The sequence below is a fragment of the Heptranchias perlo genome, chromosome 7, assembly GCF_035084215.1.
Source record: "Heptranchias perlo isolate sHepPer1 chromosome 7, sHepPer1.hap1, whole genome shotgun sequence".
Classification (NCBI taxonomy): Eukaryota; Metazoa; Chordata; class Chondrichthyes; order Hexanchiformes; family Hexanchidae; genus Heptranchias; species Heptranchias perlo.
Window position 1 is genome coordinate 6,620,559 of NC_090331.1, and position 17,868 is coordinate 6,638,426.

General features: G+C 51.1%; 1 protein-coding gene across 1 annotated transcript in view; it reads right to left on the minus strand.

Moving 5' to 3' along the window:
* Positions 1-17,362, minus strand: part of stk11ip (serine/threonine kinase 11 interacting protein) — a 123,176-nt gene extending 105,814 nt beyond the window's left edge. The window contains 1 exon segment of the mRNA XM_067986993.1: positions 17,278-17,362. Coding sequence (XP_067843094.1) covers positions 17,278-17,340 — 63 coding nt within the window. The 5' untranslated portion in view covers positions 17,341-17,362.
* Between the last annotated feature and the right edge of the window lie 506 nt (positions 17,363-17,868).

Below are 17,868 nucleotides of genomic sequence, written 5' to 3' on the forward strand. Positions count from 1 at the left end.
CTGTGGCTCAGTGGGCAGCACTCCCGCCTCTGAGTCAGAAGGTCGTGGGTTCAAGTCCCACTCCAGAGACTTGAACACAAAATCTAGGCTGACATTCCCAGTGCAGTACCGAGGGAGTGCTGCATGGTCGGAGGTGCCAGCTGTCGGATGAGACGTTAAACCAAATTATTGTCCGGGCCAATATTTATCCCTCAACATCACAAACAGATGATCCGGTCATTATCACATCGCTGTTTGTGGGACCTTGCTGCGTTTCCTTCATTACAAGTGATTACACTTCAAAAGTACTTCATTGGCTGTAAAGTACTTTGGGATGTTGTGAAAGGTGCTGTATAAATGCAAGTCTTTCTTTCTAGTGTGTTAACTAGAAAACGAGCCAATCAACCTGGGGAGGAGTGCCCCACCCACCTCTACGAGGGTGAGAAGCATTGTGTCTCGGAGTCCGCAGGCAGGACGGGTTCCGGCCCCACAGTGCGATCAGGATGCATAATTCAGGCTGGCGCTCCTCCAGACCTGTCCTGCTGGGAGTGCTGCAAGGTCAGAGGTGCACCCATCAGCTGAGCAGTTAAACAGAGGACTAGCAGCTCCACACACACACACACACACCCCACCCACACACACAGTTCACAGCCGCTTGCACCAAGTCAATCGAGTTTGGTCATTTTCATTTCAAGATTTATTTTTTGGAAATTGAAGGGTTAACACCCATAATCGGACCATTTTTAACCTCATGTCAACGCGATGAGCTTTGGTTTATTGCTGGGAACTTTAGAGCAGCGGTTTTAACTCCTGGATAAGCCACATGGACACAAATCAACCTGGAACTTTTCCCTTTACACCTCCCACACTCGATCATTCGGTATGTGAACTGAGGCAGTGAATGGGCAGGGCTCCTGGCTGGAAGGGAACCATGGGTAAACCCCATCTTGTCCTTTCCAAAATCCACACTCATACATTACCTGGCGAGAGGGGAGCAGGAAACCTTGGCTCATCTTTACCCGGCCTAGTCCAGGGGTCGCTGAGGCGAACTCTACAATTACCATGAGCCACGAGTACATAAGAACATAAGAGTAGACGACCATTTGGCTCTTCGAGCCTGCTCCGCCATTCAATGAGATCATGGCTGATCTGATTTTTACCTCAACTCCACTTTCCCGCCCTTTCCCCATATCCTTTGACTCCCTTGCTGATCAAAAATTTGTCTAACTCAGCCTTGAATATATTCAATGACTCAGCCTCTTTGGGGTAAAGAATTCCAAAGGTTCACAACCCTCAGAAGAAATTTCTCCTCATCCCTGTCTTTAACGGGAAACCCTTTATTCTGAGACTATGTCCCCTAGTTCTAGATTCCCCCATGAAGGGGAAACATCCTCTCAGCATTTACCGTTAAGCCCCCTCAGAAACTTGTATGTTTCAATTAGATCTCCTCTCATTCTTCTAAACTCCAATGAGTATAGACCCAACCTGCTCAATCTTTCCTCATAAGAAAACCCTTCCATACTCGGAATCAACCTGGTGAACCCTCTCTGAACTGCCTCCAATGCAAGTATGTCCTTCCTTAAATAAGGGCACCGGAACTGTACGCAGTACACCAGGTGTGATCTCACCAGCACCCTGTACAGTTGTATCAAGACTTCCCTGCTTTCATACTCCATCCCCCTTGAAATAAAGGCCAATATTCCATTTGCATTCCCAATTACCTTCTGCACCTGTATGCTAACTTTTTGTGTTTCATGTACGAGGACATCCAAATCCTTCTGTACCATTTCTCCATTTATATTTTGCTTTTTTATTCTTCCTACCAAAGTGGATGACTTCACATTTTCCCACATTATATTCCATCTGCCAAATTTTTGCCCATTCGCTTAACCTGTCAATATCCCTTTGCAGACACTTTGTGTCCTCCTCACAACTTGCTTTTCCACCTATCTTTATATCAGCAAATATGGCCACAATACACTCGCTTCCTTCATCCAAGTCACTGATATATATTGTAAATAGTTGAGGTCCCAGCACTGATCCCTGCGGCACCCCACTAGTTACAGATTCCCATTTTGAAAATGACCCTTTTATCCCGACTCTTTGTTTTCTGTTAGTTAGCCAATCCTCTATCCATGCCAGTATATTACCCCCAACACCATGAGCTCTTCCTTGTGCAGTAATCTTTAATGTGGCACCTTATTGAACACTTTTTGGAAATCCAAATATACTGCATCCATTGGTTCCCCTTTATCCACCCTGCCCGTTACTTCCTCAAAGAACTCTCATAAATTTGTCAAACACGATTTCCCTTTCATAAAATCATCTCGAGTCTCCTTGATTTTATTTTGGGTCTCTAAATGTCCTGCTACTACTTCCTTAAAAATGCATTTTCCCCAATGACAGATGTTAGGCTAACTACCCAGTAACTGCCCATCACAGATCATAGGTCACAAGTGGAACAGTAGCACTCAACAACAGCATCCATTTATATAGCACCTCTAACACTGCAAGGTGCTTCACAGAATGAGAGCATGGAAAATGGATGCTGAGCCTGGAAAAAGTGTATGGGAGAGGAGGCGAGAAATATAGGGCTGGAGGAGGTTGTGAAGATAGGGTAAGGCAAAGCTATGGCGGGTTTGAAAACAAGGACAAGGATTTTAAATTTAAGGTGCTGGGGAGGCAGGGGGGTAAAACGGGAAGCCAGTGTAGATCATTGAAGACAGAGGCGATTGTGTGGGGGACAGTGCGGAACAGTACGTTACATAGCATTACAACAGGGAAACAGGAGGTTAAACCCAGCCTGTATTGTTTGTCTATCACGGGAAGCAGTCCAAATCCCATGTGCCCACTGTTTCCAGATCCCTTTATTACCCTTTGCTTCGATCACCTGTCTAACCTGTTCTTAAATGTTGACATGGTCTCTGTTGCAATCACTAACTCCAGTAATGCATTCCACAGCCTCACAACCCTGTGGAAAGAAAAGTTTCTCCTGCTCTCTGTCCTAAATCTCTGTTTTATATCCGTGTCCCCGCATCCTAGACCCTTCGATCACGGGAAACAGCCTGTTTCAATCTACTCTGTGCCAACCCGTCAATTTTAAAATCATCCTGTAACATCATACATGCAGCAGAGCTTTGGACTAACTGGAGTCACGAAGGGCAGACGGGAGACCAGCGAGCACAGCAATGGAGTAGTGAAGCCTGGGTGTGACGAAGGCACGGATCGGGGTTTCAGAAGCAGACGGGCCGAGGTAGGGTAGAAGTGGGCGGCGTTGGCGATGGGGAGACCAGCAAGTCTGAACTTCAGCTCGGGATCGAGCAGGACTTCGAGACCGCACATAGTCTGGCTCAGCCTGGGACAATGGGCCGAGGTGGGGGGTTTGACTGTGGAGCCTGTGGCAATCGTACGGAGTTTGCGATGGCAGCTGAAGGGGACGGCTTCACTCTGCCCAGTGGTGAACGTCAGACAAGCAGTGTGGCAGCTCGGGAAGCGGAGAGGTGGAGTTGACGTACATGTGGAAACTGACGCTGGGTGGGTGCATGATTTTGCTGAGGGGCAGCGGGTAAACGAGGAAGAAGTGGGAGCAAAGGATAGATTCTTGGCAGACTCTGGAGAAGATGGTGTGGGGGCAGGGGCAGGACAGGAGAATAGAGAGGTGCCCTCGGGTCAGGTGTACATTACAAGGAGATGGACACAACCCATTAAGGACAGACACCAAATCAATATTCAATCACAAAGTTTTACTTTGAAGCCCCAGAGAATTTGGGGAAAAGCAAACCTGGGACCTTTGTGATCCATATCAGGCAGTCCATCAGTGTATTTGTACAGCAATTGCCAGTGTACAAGTACGAAATGCACGGTACATTAACCCACCCACCCAACATGCATTTATACAACGCATTTAACGTAGTAAAATGTCCCAAAGCGCTTCACAGGAGCGATTATCAAACAAAATTTGACACCGAGCCATGTAAGGAGATATTAGGACAGGTGACCTAAAGCTTGGTCAAAGAGGTTTTAAGGAACATCTTAAAAAGGAGAGGGGTAGAGAGGCATAGGGAGGGAATTCCAGAGCTTAGGGACTAGGCAGCTGAAGGCACGGCCACCAATGGCGGAGCAATTAAAATCAGGGATGCGCGAGAGGCCAGAATTAGAGGACGCAGAGTGATCTGGGCGGGTTGTAGGAGGTTACAGAGATAGGGTGGCTCATAAGTGACCTGAGTGTTACAGACGCTGGGGGGAGGGGGGCACAGGGGAAGAGAGAGAATGGGGTGGAGAAATTCAATTCAAGGCCATCCAACAAGCTTTTAAATTAAAATACTGAAGAGCTGAAGTTTTAAATAGTTGGGGGAAAGCAGCAAGGCAAACAGGAATCCACGGTACGCTAACCCTCCCCAAAGCACTGCTTTTCTTAGAGTCGATAACCAGTTGCTCTGGCTTCCCCGCTGCTGCTGTGTCTCACCAGTCAACGAAACACACCGACAAAAGAGGCTACACACAAAAAACAAACAAAGGGAGACACTTACAACTATGTACTGGCTGCTGGAGTAAGCCGCTTTGTGGGGACACATCTTTTGACTGGGGTACCTCTCAGCACTTTCAGTCTCTTCCAACCAAGCCAACTTCAGGGGTTTCTGAGTCAGCAACAGCCAGGCCAGTTTGAAGTATCGGTCGTACATCTTTAACGGATTCATCCTCAGATGTTTCCTCTGCGTTTTGTGTGTGGGCAGACATGCGTGTCTCACAAGCCACAGTGAGGCTGCAGGCTCGCTCGGCCCCTATCAGGTGCTAATGGCACCATTGTGCATGGTGTGGCTTCAGAATTGCTAATGCGATTAACCTGCCCAATCAAGGCTGATCTTCACCGAGGGTGGGGGGGGGGGGGGGGGTGGAAAGAGGAGAAATCAGAGATATCTGCACACTCCAGACTGGAAGCTGTGCACTTGCCCAAATTTTTGAGGGAGTACATAATAAACCTCCACTTCAGCTCAAGACCCCTCTTATCAGAACTATCACAATCCTCAGCACAGGACAGCCCCAATCAGCCATTGTTAACAGATAGGCAACAGCAGATCTCACATCATGTGAGAGGTGATTGCTCGTTAAACACCCCGCCCCCAAACTCAGTCCAATTGACTTCGCTGGAACGGAGTATCGAGCGGGCGTGTGTAAAAGACAGCAGGCGGGCTTTCCACCCACGACAAACGTTTACTCCAATGGCCGCTACCTCACGCCTCAGTCGGAAGTCGTGGGTTCGCGTCCCGCTCTGGAGACTCAAGTCCACGGTCCGGGCCGACACTCCCACTGCCAGTACCGAGGGAGTGCTGCAGTGTCGGAGGTGCCGTCTCTCGGATGATAGGTTAAACCAAGGCCCCGTCTGCCCCTCTCACATGGATATAAAAAGATCCACGGGCACTATTTCGAAGGTCACAAGCTTTCGGAGCTTACCTCCTTCGTCAGGTGAGTGAGTGACTCACCTGACGAAGGAGGTAAGCTCCGAAAGCTTGTGATTTTCAAATAAAACTGTTGGACTATAACCCGGTGTTGTAAGATTCCTTACATTTATCCACCCCAGTCCATCACCGGCATCTCCACATCATGACTATTTCGAAGAGCAGGGGAGTTCTCCCCGGTGTCCTGGGCCAATATTGATCCCCCAACCAACATCACTAAAATCAGATGATCTGGTCATTATCACACTGTGGGATCTTGCTGTGCGCAAATTGGCTGCCGCATTTCCTACATTACAACAGTGACTACACTTCAAAAAAGTACTTCACTGGCTGTAACATGCTTTGGGACGTCCTGAGGTCGTGAAAGGCACTATATAAATGCAAGTTCTTTCTTTCTTCTTTAGAAACAAGCACCACTGAAGGCAGGTCAAACATCTTGCATTAAATATAACAAACATACAAATACGTCACAGGTGTAGCCTTCAGCGTGGCACTGAGCCTTCAGCTTGGCAGAATTTAACCCCTGGTCCTCGCCGAGTTTAGGGTTGCCAACTCTGGCTGGACGTGTTCATCACATGACCTCACATCTCCAACCGTCCAGCCTGGTCAAACAGCCCCCAATATTTTTAGAACAAACAGAAGTGGGAAAAAAACATTATTGTTTAATGCCCCTATGATTTTTCTCCTGGGTTTTGCTCGTAACAGTGTCCAGGAGATTAATCTTCAATTCCTGGAGAGTCCAGGATAATCCTGGAGGGTTGGCAATGCTAGCTGATCTCAGCCAGGTAGGTAGGTAACTGGGCCACTATAAACTGACTCAGCACCCCAGCAATAACTGGAGGTTATACGGCGCCTTTAATGTACAAAGTGCCCCAAGGTGGCTTATTTGGTGCGGGGTGGGGGGAAAGAGAGAGAAGAGAAAGAACGAGAAGGGAGATCAAGAAAGAAAATCAGCAAGAATTGATGCTCCCGCTGGCCATCCAGTGACCACCTCCTGGAAAGTGCACGTTGTCATCAAAGCAGCACAGGGCTGAGTTCAACTGTGACGCCCTCCACGGCTGAATACCCCGCTACACAACCTCAAGAATGACCACTTGTGATGCATTAGAAAGCATTCAGGTCAAGTGGGCTGTGGGCACGTGATTCAGCGCCAGGTGACGTCTCTTGGCAAATTCCGAGCTGCCACAGCAACCTCACGCACTGATTTGCTGCTCAAATGCCTCAGGTTTGCATCAAGAGCTCTAGGGGAGGTGAAACTGCTTTTACACAGGCGGGATAAGGGAAACCAGAAGCAGCAGTATAAACCCTGCATGCTGGCCTCCTCCGCGGAATCTGAATTTGAACAGCTCAAGCGATATGGCTTCCCCAAACCGTCGCTGGCCTTCAGACACTGAGCAAAGTCCTTAACCAAGGGGCAATTAGGGATGGGCAATAAATGCCAGCCTCGCCAGCGATGCCCACATCCCATGAACGAATTTTTTTTAAAAGTCCAGCCACAAATGAGACGTCTCACAGACTGTACCTGCAAAATCCACTCCAGGGTATAAACAGAGCAGGAGGGCCGCAAGGAATCTCAGCAATGCTACAGAACTGCTCCCCACTGGTGTGAAGGAGTGTCAAGTGGCTGCTTTTTGCTCTGGTCCCGAGTCCTCACTAAAATAAAAAAAGGATTGAACGGCCTCCACCAGACAGCCTCCGATTCAGGTTAAAAGGGACAGATTCTCACCAATTACAGCCACAATCTCTTCCACCATCTCGTCACAATAGGGCTGGAATGCAGACCCTAGCAAAGGGCAGCTCCTGGCAGTTTGATCTCAGCCTCCTGAAGCCTGAGGGAAAACGCACAGTCCCGCAGTCAGCCTGCGCAAACAGTGCCAATATCAACCTTTAACCCAGGCCAAACAAGGTCTCGTTAACCATTCACAAGCTCCAACATGTCTATTTCACAGGGTGGCGTAACCTGATCCCCACAGTTAGTCCCACTCCTCTGCTCTTTCTCCATAGCCCTGTATAATTTACTCCTTCAAGTATTTATCCAATTCCTTTTTGAAAGTTACTATTGAATCTGCTTCCACCGCCCTTTCAGGCAGCGCATTCCAGATCATCACAACTCGCTGCGTAAAAAAGTTTTTCCTCATGTCGCCTCTGGCTCTTTTGCCGATCACCTTAAATCTGTGTCCTCTGGTTCTCGAACCCTCTCGCCAATGGGAACAGTTTCTCTTTATTTACTTTATCGAAACCCTTCATGATTTTGAACATCTCGATCACATCTCCTCTTAACCTTCTCTGCTCTAAAGGGAACAACCCCAGCTTCTCCAGCCTAACCACATAACTGAAGTCCCTCATCCCTGGAACCATTCTAGTAAATCTTTTCTGCACCCTCTCTAAGGCCTTCACATCCTTCCTAAAGTGCGGTGCCCAGAATGGGAGACAATACTCCAGTTGGGGCCGAACCAGTGTTTTGTACAAAGTTCAACATAACTTCCTTGCTTTTGTACTCTATGCCTCTAATCCCATGTTTTTTTTTTAAAAACTGCTTTCTCAACCTGTCCTGCCACCTTCAAAGATTTATGCACATATACCATACTCCATCTTACTCTCTATCTCCGTCATCCAGGAAGCTCTGGCTTTACTTACCCTACCTTTCCCCCTCATGGGAATGTACCTAGACTGTATCTGAACCATCATCTCTTTAAAGGCCTCCCACTGTTCAATTACAGTTTTGCCTGCCAATCTTTGATTCCAATTTACCCGGGACAGATTCATTCTCATCCCATTGAAATTGGCCCTCCTCCAATTAAGTATTTTTACTCTAGATTGCTCCTTGTCCTTTTCCATAACTATTCTAAACCTTATGATACTATGATCACCGTTCCCTAAATGTTCCCCCACTGACACTTGCTCCATTTGACCCACCTCATTCCCCAGAACCAGATCCAGCCATGCCTCCTTCCTCATTGGGCCGGAAACGTACTGATTAAGAAACTTCTCCTGAACACACTTCAGAAATTCTTCCCCCTCTCTGCCCTTTACACTGTTACCATCCCAGTCTATATGAGGATAATTGAAGTCCCCCATTATCACTGCTCTATAGTTCTTGCACCTCTGTAATTTCCCTGAAAATTTGCTCCTCTATATCCTTCCCACTAGTTGGTGGCCTATAGAATACACCCAGTAGTGTAATGGTGCCTCTATTGTTTCTTAACTCTAACCAAATAGATTCTGACCTTGACCTTGTCTTCACAAAAGAGAGGGACGATACAGTGATTGTAGTTGAGGAGGAGTGTGAAATATTGGATGGGATAAACAGAGTGAGAGAGGAAGTATTAAGGGGTTTAGCATCTTTGAAAGTAGATAAATCGCCAGGCCCAGATGAAATGTATCCCAGGCTGTTAAGAGAAGCAAGGGAGGAAATAGCGGAGACTCTGACCATCATTTTCTGATCCTCCCTGGATACAGGTGTGGTGCCGGAGGATTGGAGGACTGCTAACATTGTTCCATTGTTTAAAAGAGGAGAAAGAGATAGACCGAGTAATTATAGGCCAGTCAGTCTAATCTTGGTGGTGGGCAAATTATTGGAATCGATTCTGAGGAACAGCATAAATCGTCATTTAGAAAGGCACGGGTTAATCAAGGACAGTCAGCATGGATTTGTTAAGGGAAGGTCGTGTCTGACTAACCTGATTGAATTTTTTGAGCAGGTAACAAGGAGGGTCGATGAGGGTAACACGTTTGATGTAGTGTACATGGATTTTAGCAAGGCTTTTGACAAGGTCCCACATGGCAGACTGGTCAAAAAAGGAAAAGCCCATGGGATCCAAGGGAAAGTGGCAAGTTGAATTCAAAATTGGCTCAGTGGCAGGAAGCAAAGGGTAATGGTTGTCGGGTGTTTTTGCGACTGGAAGGCTGTTTCCAGTGGGGTCCCGCAAGGCTCAGTACTAGGCCTCTTGCTTTTTGTGGTATATATTAATAATTTGGACAAATGTAGGGGGCATGATTAAGGAGTTTGCAGATGATACAAAAATTGAATGTGTGGTTGATAGTGAGGAAGAAAGCTGTAGACTGCAGGAAGATATCAATGGACTGGTCAGGTGGGCAGAAAAGTGGCAAATGGAATTCAATCCAGAGAAGTGTGAGGTAATGCATTTGGGGAGGGCAAACAAGGCAAGGGAATACACACTAAATGGGAGGATACTGAGAGGTGTAGAGGAAGAGAGGGACCTTGGAGTGCATGTCCACAGATCCCTGAAGGTAGCAGGACAGGTAGATAAGGTGGTTTAAAAAGGCATATGGGGTATTTTCCTTTATTAGCCGAGGCACAGAATATAAGAGCAGGGAGGTTATGCTGGAACTGTATAAAACACTAGTTGGGCCACAGCTTGAGTACTGCGCACAGTTCTGGTCACCACATTACAGGAAAGATATGATGCACTAGAGAGGGTACAGAGGAGATTTACGAGGATGTTGCCAGGGCTGGAGAATTTTAGCTATGAGAAAAGATTGGATAGGCTGGGGTTGTTTTCTTTGCAACAAAGGAGGCTGAGGGGAGATTTAATTGAGGTGTATAAAATTATGAGGGACTAGATAGAGTGGATAGGGAGGCCCTATTTCCCTTAGCAGAGGGGTCAGTGACCAGGGGGCATAGATTTAAAGTGATTGGTAGAGGATTAGAGGGGAGCTGAGGAGAAATTTTTTCACCCAGAGGGTGGTGGGGGTCTGGAACTCACTGCCTGAAAGGGTGGGAGAGGCAGAAACCCTCAACTCATTTAAAAAGTATCTGGATGTGCATTTGAAGTGCCGAAACCTACAGGGCTACGGAACAAGTGCTGGAAAACTGGATTGCTCTTTAATCGGCCGGCACAGACACGATGGGCCGAACGGCCTCCTTCTGTGCCACAACTTTCTATGAATCTATGACCTCCTCAAGGACATCCTCTCTCTCCAGCACTGCAATATTCTCCTTAATCAATATTGCCACCCCCCCCGCCTCCTTTCTTTCCTTCCCTCTCTTTCCTGAACACCTTGTATCCAGGTATATTCAGTCCCAATCCTGCCCTTTGAGCCCGGTCTCCGTTATCGCCACATCGTATTCCCATGTGGCTATTTGCGCCTGCAGCTCACCAACCTTGTTTACCAGGCTTCGTGCATTTACACACATGCACTGCAAACCTATCTTAAACCTTCTCATATTCTCTCAGTCTGATCCCACCTAATACTGTACTATTTCTTACTCTAGTGCTATCTGTCTCTCCCAATCCTTTGTGCACCTTGTTACTCCTTTCTAATGCTGCATCCCGGTGCCCATCCCCCTGCCGAATTAGTTTAAAGCCTCCCCCCCACAGCACTAGTGAACCTCCCCACGAGGACATTGGTCCCAGCTCTGTGGTGCAACCCGTCAGTCTTGAACAGGTCCCTCCTGCCCCAGAACTGGTCCCAATACCCCAAGAATCTGAAGCCCTCCCCCCTGCACCATGTCTCTAGCCACACATTAACCTGCCTTATCTTCCTATTTCCGTACTCACTGGTGAGTGGCACTGGGAGTAATCCAGAGATTACCACCTTTGAGGTCCTGCTTTTTAACTTCCTTCCTAGCTCCTGAAACTCTGACCGCAGGACCTCGACCCTTTTCCTTCCTCTGTCGTTGGAACCCACATGGACCACGACTTCTGGCTGTTCCCCTTCCCCCCCCCCGCAGAACGTTCTGCACCCCTCTCCGTGACGTCCTTCACCCTGGCACCAGGGAGGCGACACATGTCGGCAGTCACAGGAACGGCTGTCTGTCCCGTTCCCCCCCCACCTCCCCCCCCCACTATCGAAGCAGTATTCCATCTCAGCTGGGATGCCAATCAGCCTTAGCATCTCTGGGTTGGGGAGGTGAAGTCAGCCAGGATCCCTCTTGCTCATCGCTATCCAATGACTCCGGTGGGAACGGCCAAGAACAGGATTGGGTTTGGCTGCGATGCCTCTTGTGGCCAAACAGCCGGCCAACATTCACCGTAACCCGATCCAGCCCTACAACCCTCCGGGATCTCTGCGCTCCTCCAATTTTGGCCTCTTGCGCGTAACCGATTTCCAACGCCCCAACATTGGCGGCCGTGCCTTCAGCTGCCTAGACCCTAGGCTCTGGAATTCCCTCCCTAAACCTCTCCGCCTCTCTCCCCTCCTTTAAGACGCTCCTTAAAATCTACCTCTTTGACCAAGCTTTTGGTCACCTGTCCCAATATCTCCTGCTTCGGCTGGGCATCAAATTTTGTTTGACAACGTTCCTGTGAAGCGCCTTGGGATATTTTAACCACGTTCAAGGCGCTATATAAATGCAAGTATTTGTCGCTGTTATAAAAACTCCCATGAAAAATAGGTACTTTGGGTATGGCCCGTACACCCTCTGATACCTCACCCTTTCAACAGTCTGCACCTTCGAGGGAGGAGGGTAAAGGTTATCCAAATAAAATGGATTCAGTTATTTCACAGTGCAGAAGATACACAACAGCAGGAAACAGCGGTTCTGCACACAACTGCCAGCAGTGAGATACAGACACAGCTCCCTGGAGACTGCCCCTTTATAGCTCTTCATACCCAGTTTCGAGTTCCTCTGAATCTACACACAAGCCCAACAAGTGATTTCCTGCTGGACCCCGATACTTCCCCATTCACAGACAGGACAGTTTCACAAACAACTGCGCTGCCACGAGAAGATTCACAGGTCCCAGTCACGGTCTGTACTGAGCCCATTCATCGCAGTGAGGGCAGCGCTTGGGGTGTGACAACTGGTCTCAGTGCCCCAGGGTTAGGGAGGGGGAAGGAAAAAAAAAAAAAGCACCCGGGACCCCTGCTCCCGGACCCCCCCCCCAGCCGGCGGGGGCAGTCGGGGCTCCCGGACCCCCCCCCCCCCAAGCCGGCGGGCGCAGTCGGGGCTACCGGACCCCCCCCCCAAGCCGGCGGGCGCAGTCGGGGCTCCCGGACCCCCCCCCCCCCAAAGCCGGCGGGCTCAGTCGGGGCTCCCGGACCCCCCCCCAGCCGGCCGGCGGGCACAGTCGGGGCTCTCGGACCCCCCCCAAGCCGGCGGGCGCAGTCGGGGCTCCCGGACCCCCCCCCCCCACAGCCGGGGCTCTCGGACCCCCCCCAAGCCGGCGGGCGCAGTCGGGGCTCCCGGACCCCCCCCCACAGCCGGCGGGGGCAGTCGGGGCTCCCGGACCCCCCCCCACAGCCGGCGGGCGCAGTCGGGGCTCCCGGACCCCCCCCCACAGCCGGCGGGCGCAGTCGGGGCTCCCGGACCCCCCCCCCCAAGCCGGCGGGCACAGTCGGGGCTCCCGGACCCCCCCCCCCCCAAGCCGGCGGGCGCAGTCGGGGCTCCCGGACCCCCCCCCCCAAGCCGGCGGGCGCAGTCGGGGCTCCCGGACCCCCCCCCCCCCCCCCAAGCCGGCCGGCGCAGTCGGGAGAATCCGTAGCTGGAGTTGTGCTGACCACACTGGGACAGGTAGGAACAGACATTAGCGAGGGTGCTCCAGCAAACACAGACCATCGAGTAGTGGCAGTGTGTGGAGAGGTTGGGGACGGTGGGGTTAGAGCTTCACGGTTGCAGTCATAGGAGATGTTGCAAGTGAGTTTGATCAAGACAAGCCCAGGGATGTGGGCAGAGGAGCAGCTGGACTGAGCAGAGGAATATTGGGAGAGGTATATACTGAGCTGGAAGGCAGTGATTACTTTAACCAAGTATTATTCAGCTCAAAAAGACTCTCTTCAGACACATCCCAGGTTTGAAAGGATACCTGTAATTGCACCACTGGGTACTTTTCTGAAAAAAAAAACCCCAGTTCAAATGTCATCATGAAATTTCACACCCTCCAACAGTATACAGCATCAACCTTGGCTCAGTGGGCAGCACTCTCGCCTCTGAGTCAGAAGGTCGTGGGTTCAAGTCCCCACTCCAGAGACTCGAGCACATAATCCAGGCTGATAATTCAGTGCAATTACGGAGGGAGCGCTGCCACTGTCAGAGGTGCCGTCTTTCCGATGAGACGTTAAACCGAGGTCCCGTCTGCCCTCTCGGGTGAAGATGATCAAACCCCTGGCACTATTGCGAAGACGAGCAGGGGAATTCTCCCTGGTATCCCAGCCAGCATTTACCTCAATTTAATTGGTCATTGACGTTATTGCCGTTTGTGGGATCTTGCTGTGCACACATTACCTCATTGGCTGTAAAGCGCTTTGGAACGTCCTGAGGTGATGAAAGGCGCTACATAAATGCAAGTTCGTTCTTTCTTTCTGCAATCCTACAACCAATACTGTATTGGGTGATCACACCCAAAGTCAGGTCAATTCATTTAATGGTGTAAGTGAAGGCCTCCCCCACTGGTATTGTTCTGCGTTCCAATATGTAGTGCCCGGGGTCCCCAGATATCCCAAGCTCCTGAGTTTGGGCAGGCTGAAGGGATTCGAATGGGGAGCGACGGGCACAGAGATGGGTGGACTGGGACCTTATAGGGCAGCACAGTTACAACTGATTTTCTCTTTCCAGTTGTCCCCTCCCAAAGGCACTGACCCTTGCTGTGGGACAGCCCCACAGATACCAGCCACCATCTTGCCCAAGCGGCCATTCTCCGTGTGACTGCAAGCAGCGATGTTGATGGGCTATTTGACCACAGGAGGCATCACAGCCAATCCCAACCGTGTCTTCACCAGTTGTATTAAAAAACACGCATGCATTTCAGCAAGTCAGTCAGTGGATAGCGATCAGGTCCAGGAACACTGACTGATATTTGGTTCTCCCCCAATCCAGGGCACTGAGTCCATCAAATCGAACCGCTTACTCAGTTGCAATTACTAACGGCACAGCTTTGTAACTCCCCAGTCTGTGTGGCTCAGTCCCTCACCACACAGTGCATTTATCAGGAGACTGTATTCCATACACACAACACGAGTCGGTCATCCGATCCTGTTCTCACGCAGGAAGATCGCAGGTAAGTTACAAGAAAGATAGCAACGGGTGCATTCCAGAACTGCAAATACAAAACGCTTTCTTACTTGCCTGCTCACCCACCTTACCACGATGCCCGACCCCATGCCTGGCCAACAGATACCCTAGGGGACAGGGCCCAAGCCCCACCTCCTATGTTGCAATTCATTCTCTCCTTCACACAAGCAGCACAACACAGAAGCAATTAAAAAATAATCAGACAGTAATACCGCGCATTGTGGCTTCCAATCAAACCCCATCCTTGATCAATACAGAATTAGAATCATTATGGAATCTTACAGCACAGGAGGCCATTTGGCCCATCGTGCCTGTGCTGGCTCTTTGAAAGAGCTCTCCAATTAAGTCCCACTCCCCCTTGATCTTTCCCCGTAGCCCTGCAAATTTTTCCCTTTTCCAAGTATGCATCCAATTCCCTTATGAAATTAATCAAACCACAGACAGTCCTTGCCTTTAACAAGACTCCCTACAGCTGGAGTCGCTCTGTCCCGGTCCCCTCCTGTATATAACGGGGCCATCCCGATCTCCGGGGATCCTACGACTACCCTCGCACATGATTGAAGTTAGACCCCCATCAGCCTAAATTAGGTTTCAATCCTCGTCTCGACCTTCCCCACTCGATGAATTTCCACATCACTGCAGATTGTGACATGCCCTACCCCACCGCCAGCCCACTTACCCACGGTGAGCCCTGTCTCTCTCCCCCCACCCCCTATACTGTATGTTCCAGAGCCCCATTTACCTGCACTGGGCCCGGGTCCCCAGTGTAGATTAGTGTCCAGAGCCCCACTTACCCACGGTGGGCCCGGGTCCCCGGTGTAGATTAGTGTCCAGAGCCCCACTTACCCACGGTGGGCCCGGGTCCCCGGTGTAGATTAGTGCCCAGAGCCCCATTTACCTGCACTGGGCCCGGTCCCCAATATAGATTAGTGTCCAAAGCCCCATTTACCCACAGTGGGCCCAGTCCCCGATGTAGATTAGTGTCCAGAGCCCCATTTACCTGCACTGGGCCCGGGTCCCCGGTGTAGATTAGTGCCCAGAGCCCCATTTACCTGCACTGCGCCCGGTCCCCGATGTAGATTAGTGCCCAGAGCCCCATTTACCTGCACTGGGCCCGGTCCCCAATATAGATTAGTGTCCAGAGCCCCATTTACCTGCACTGGGCCCGGGTCCCCGGTGTAGATTAGTGTCCAGAGCCCCATTTACCTGCACTGGGCCCGGGTCCCCGGTGTAGATTAGTGCCCAGAGCCCCATTTACCTGCAGTGGGCCCGGGTCCCCGGTGTAGATTAGTGCCCAGAGCCCCATTTACCTGCACTGGGCCCGGGTCCCCGGTGTAGATTAGTGCCCAGAGCCCCATTTACCTGCAGTGGGCCCGGGTCCCCGGTGTAGATTAGTGCCCAGAGCCCCATTTACCTGCAGTGGGCCCGGGTCCCCGGTGTAGATTAGTGCCCAGAGCCCCATTTACCTGCAGTGGGCCCGGGTCCCCGGTGTAGATTAGTGTCCAGAGCCCCATTTACCTGCAGTGGGCCCGGGTCCCCGGTGTAGATTAGTGTCCAGAGCCCCATTTACCTGCAGTGGGCCCGGGTCCCCGGTGTAGATTAGTGCCCAGAGCCCCATTTACCTGCAGTGGGCCCGGGTCCCCGGTGTAGATTAGTGCCCAGAGCCCCATTTACCTGCAGTGGGCCCGGGTCCCCGGTGTAGATTAGTGCCCAGAGCCCCATTTACCTGCAGTGGGCCCGGGTCCCCGGTGTAGATTAGTGCCCAGAGCCCCATTTACCTGCAGTGGGCCCGGGTCCCCGGTGTAGATTAGTGCCCAGAGCCCCATTTACCTGCAGTGGGCCCGGGTCCCCGGTGTAGATTAATGCCCAGAGCCCCATTTACCTGCAGTGGGCCCGGGTCCCCGGTGTAGATTAGTGCCCAGAGCCCCATTTACCTGCAGTGGGCCCGGGTCCCCGGTGTAGATTAGTGCCCAGAGCCCCATTTACCTGCACTGGGCCCGGGTCCCCGGTGTAGATTAGTGCCCAGAGCACCATTTACCTGCAGTGGGCCCGGGTCCCCGGTGTAGATTAGTGCCCAGAGCCCCATTTACCTGCAGTGGGCCCGGGTCCCCGGTGTAGATTAGTGCCCAGAGCCCCATTTACCTGCAGTGGGCCCGGGTCCCCGGTGTAGATTAGTGCCCAGAGCCCCATTTACCTGCACTGGGCCCGGGTCCCCGGTGTAGATTAGTGCCCAGAGCCCCATTTACCTGCACTGGGCCCGGGTCCCCGGTGTAGATTAGTGCCCAGAGCCCCATTTACCTGCAGTGGGCCCGGGTCCCCGGTGTAGATTAGTGCCCAGAGCCCCATTTACCTGCAGTGGGCCCGGGTCCCCGGTGTAGATTAGTGTCCAGAGCCCCATTTACCTGCAGTGGGCCCGGGTCCCCGGTGTAGATTAGTGTCCAGAGCCCCATTTACCTGCAGTGGGCCCGGGTCCCCGGTGTAGATTAGTGCCCAGAGCCCCATTTACCTGCAGTGGGCCCGGGTCCCCGGTGTAGATTAGTGCCCAGAGCCCCATTTACCTGCAGTGGGCCCGGTCCCCGGTGTAGATTAGTGCCCAGAGCCCCATTTACCTGCAGTGGGCCCGGGTCCCCGGTGTAGATTAATGCCCAGAGCCCCATTTACCTGCACTGCGCCCGGTCCCCGATGTAGATTAGTGCCCAGAGCCCCATTTACCTGCACTGGGCCCGGGTCCCCGGTGTAGATTAGTGCCCAGAGCCCCATTTACCTGCAGTGGGCCCGGGTCCCCGGTGTAGATTAGTGCCCAGAGCCAAATTTACCTGCAGTGGGCCCGGGTCCCCGGTGTAGATTAGTGCCCAGAGCCCCATTTACCTGCAGTGGGCCCGGGTCCGCTCCGCCGCTTCCTCCATCACCTGGAGCCACTTCCCTAAACATTAACCGGAGGTCACGACCCCGCCACGTCACCGCCCAGAGGCGAATATCGGGCGGAGGGCGGGCCGAGTCCAGCCGCGCCTCAAACACCCGTTCACAGAAAAATAAATCAATGAACAAACATTTAAATATTTAAATATATGAATAAATATTAATAAATATAAATAAATAAATTCCAATTCATTCCTTTTAAGAAGCCAGGCGATTTGAGACAAGTGCAGCTCCGCGTCCCGTTAAGTCCGGCCCTCCGCCCACAGCGCCACCCCTCGGCCCGGAGGACCAATTACAAACCCACAGCCTCAGTCCCTTTCCAGTTCTTCAAAGGCAAAATGCTGGAAAGGAAGATTTATATAGAATCATGGAAAGGAAGAATTATATAGAATCATGGAAAGGAAGATTTATAGAATCATGGAAAGGAAGATTTATATAAAATCATGGAAAGGAAGATTTATAGAATCATGGAAAGGAAGATTTATATAGAATCATGGAAAGGAAGATTTATATAGAATCATGGAAAGGAAGATTTATAGA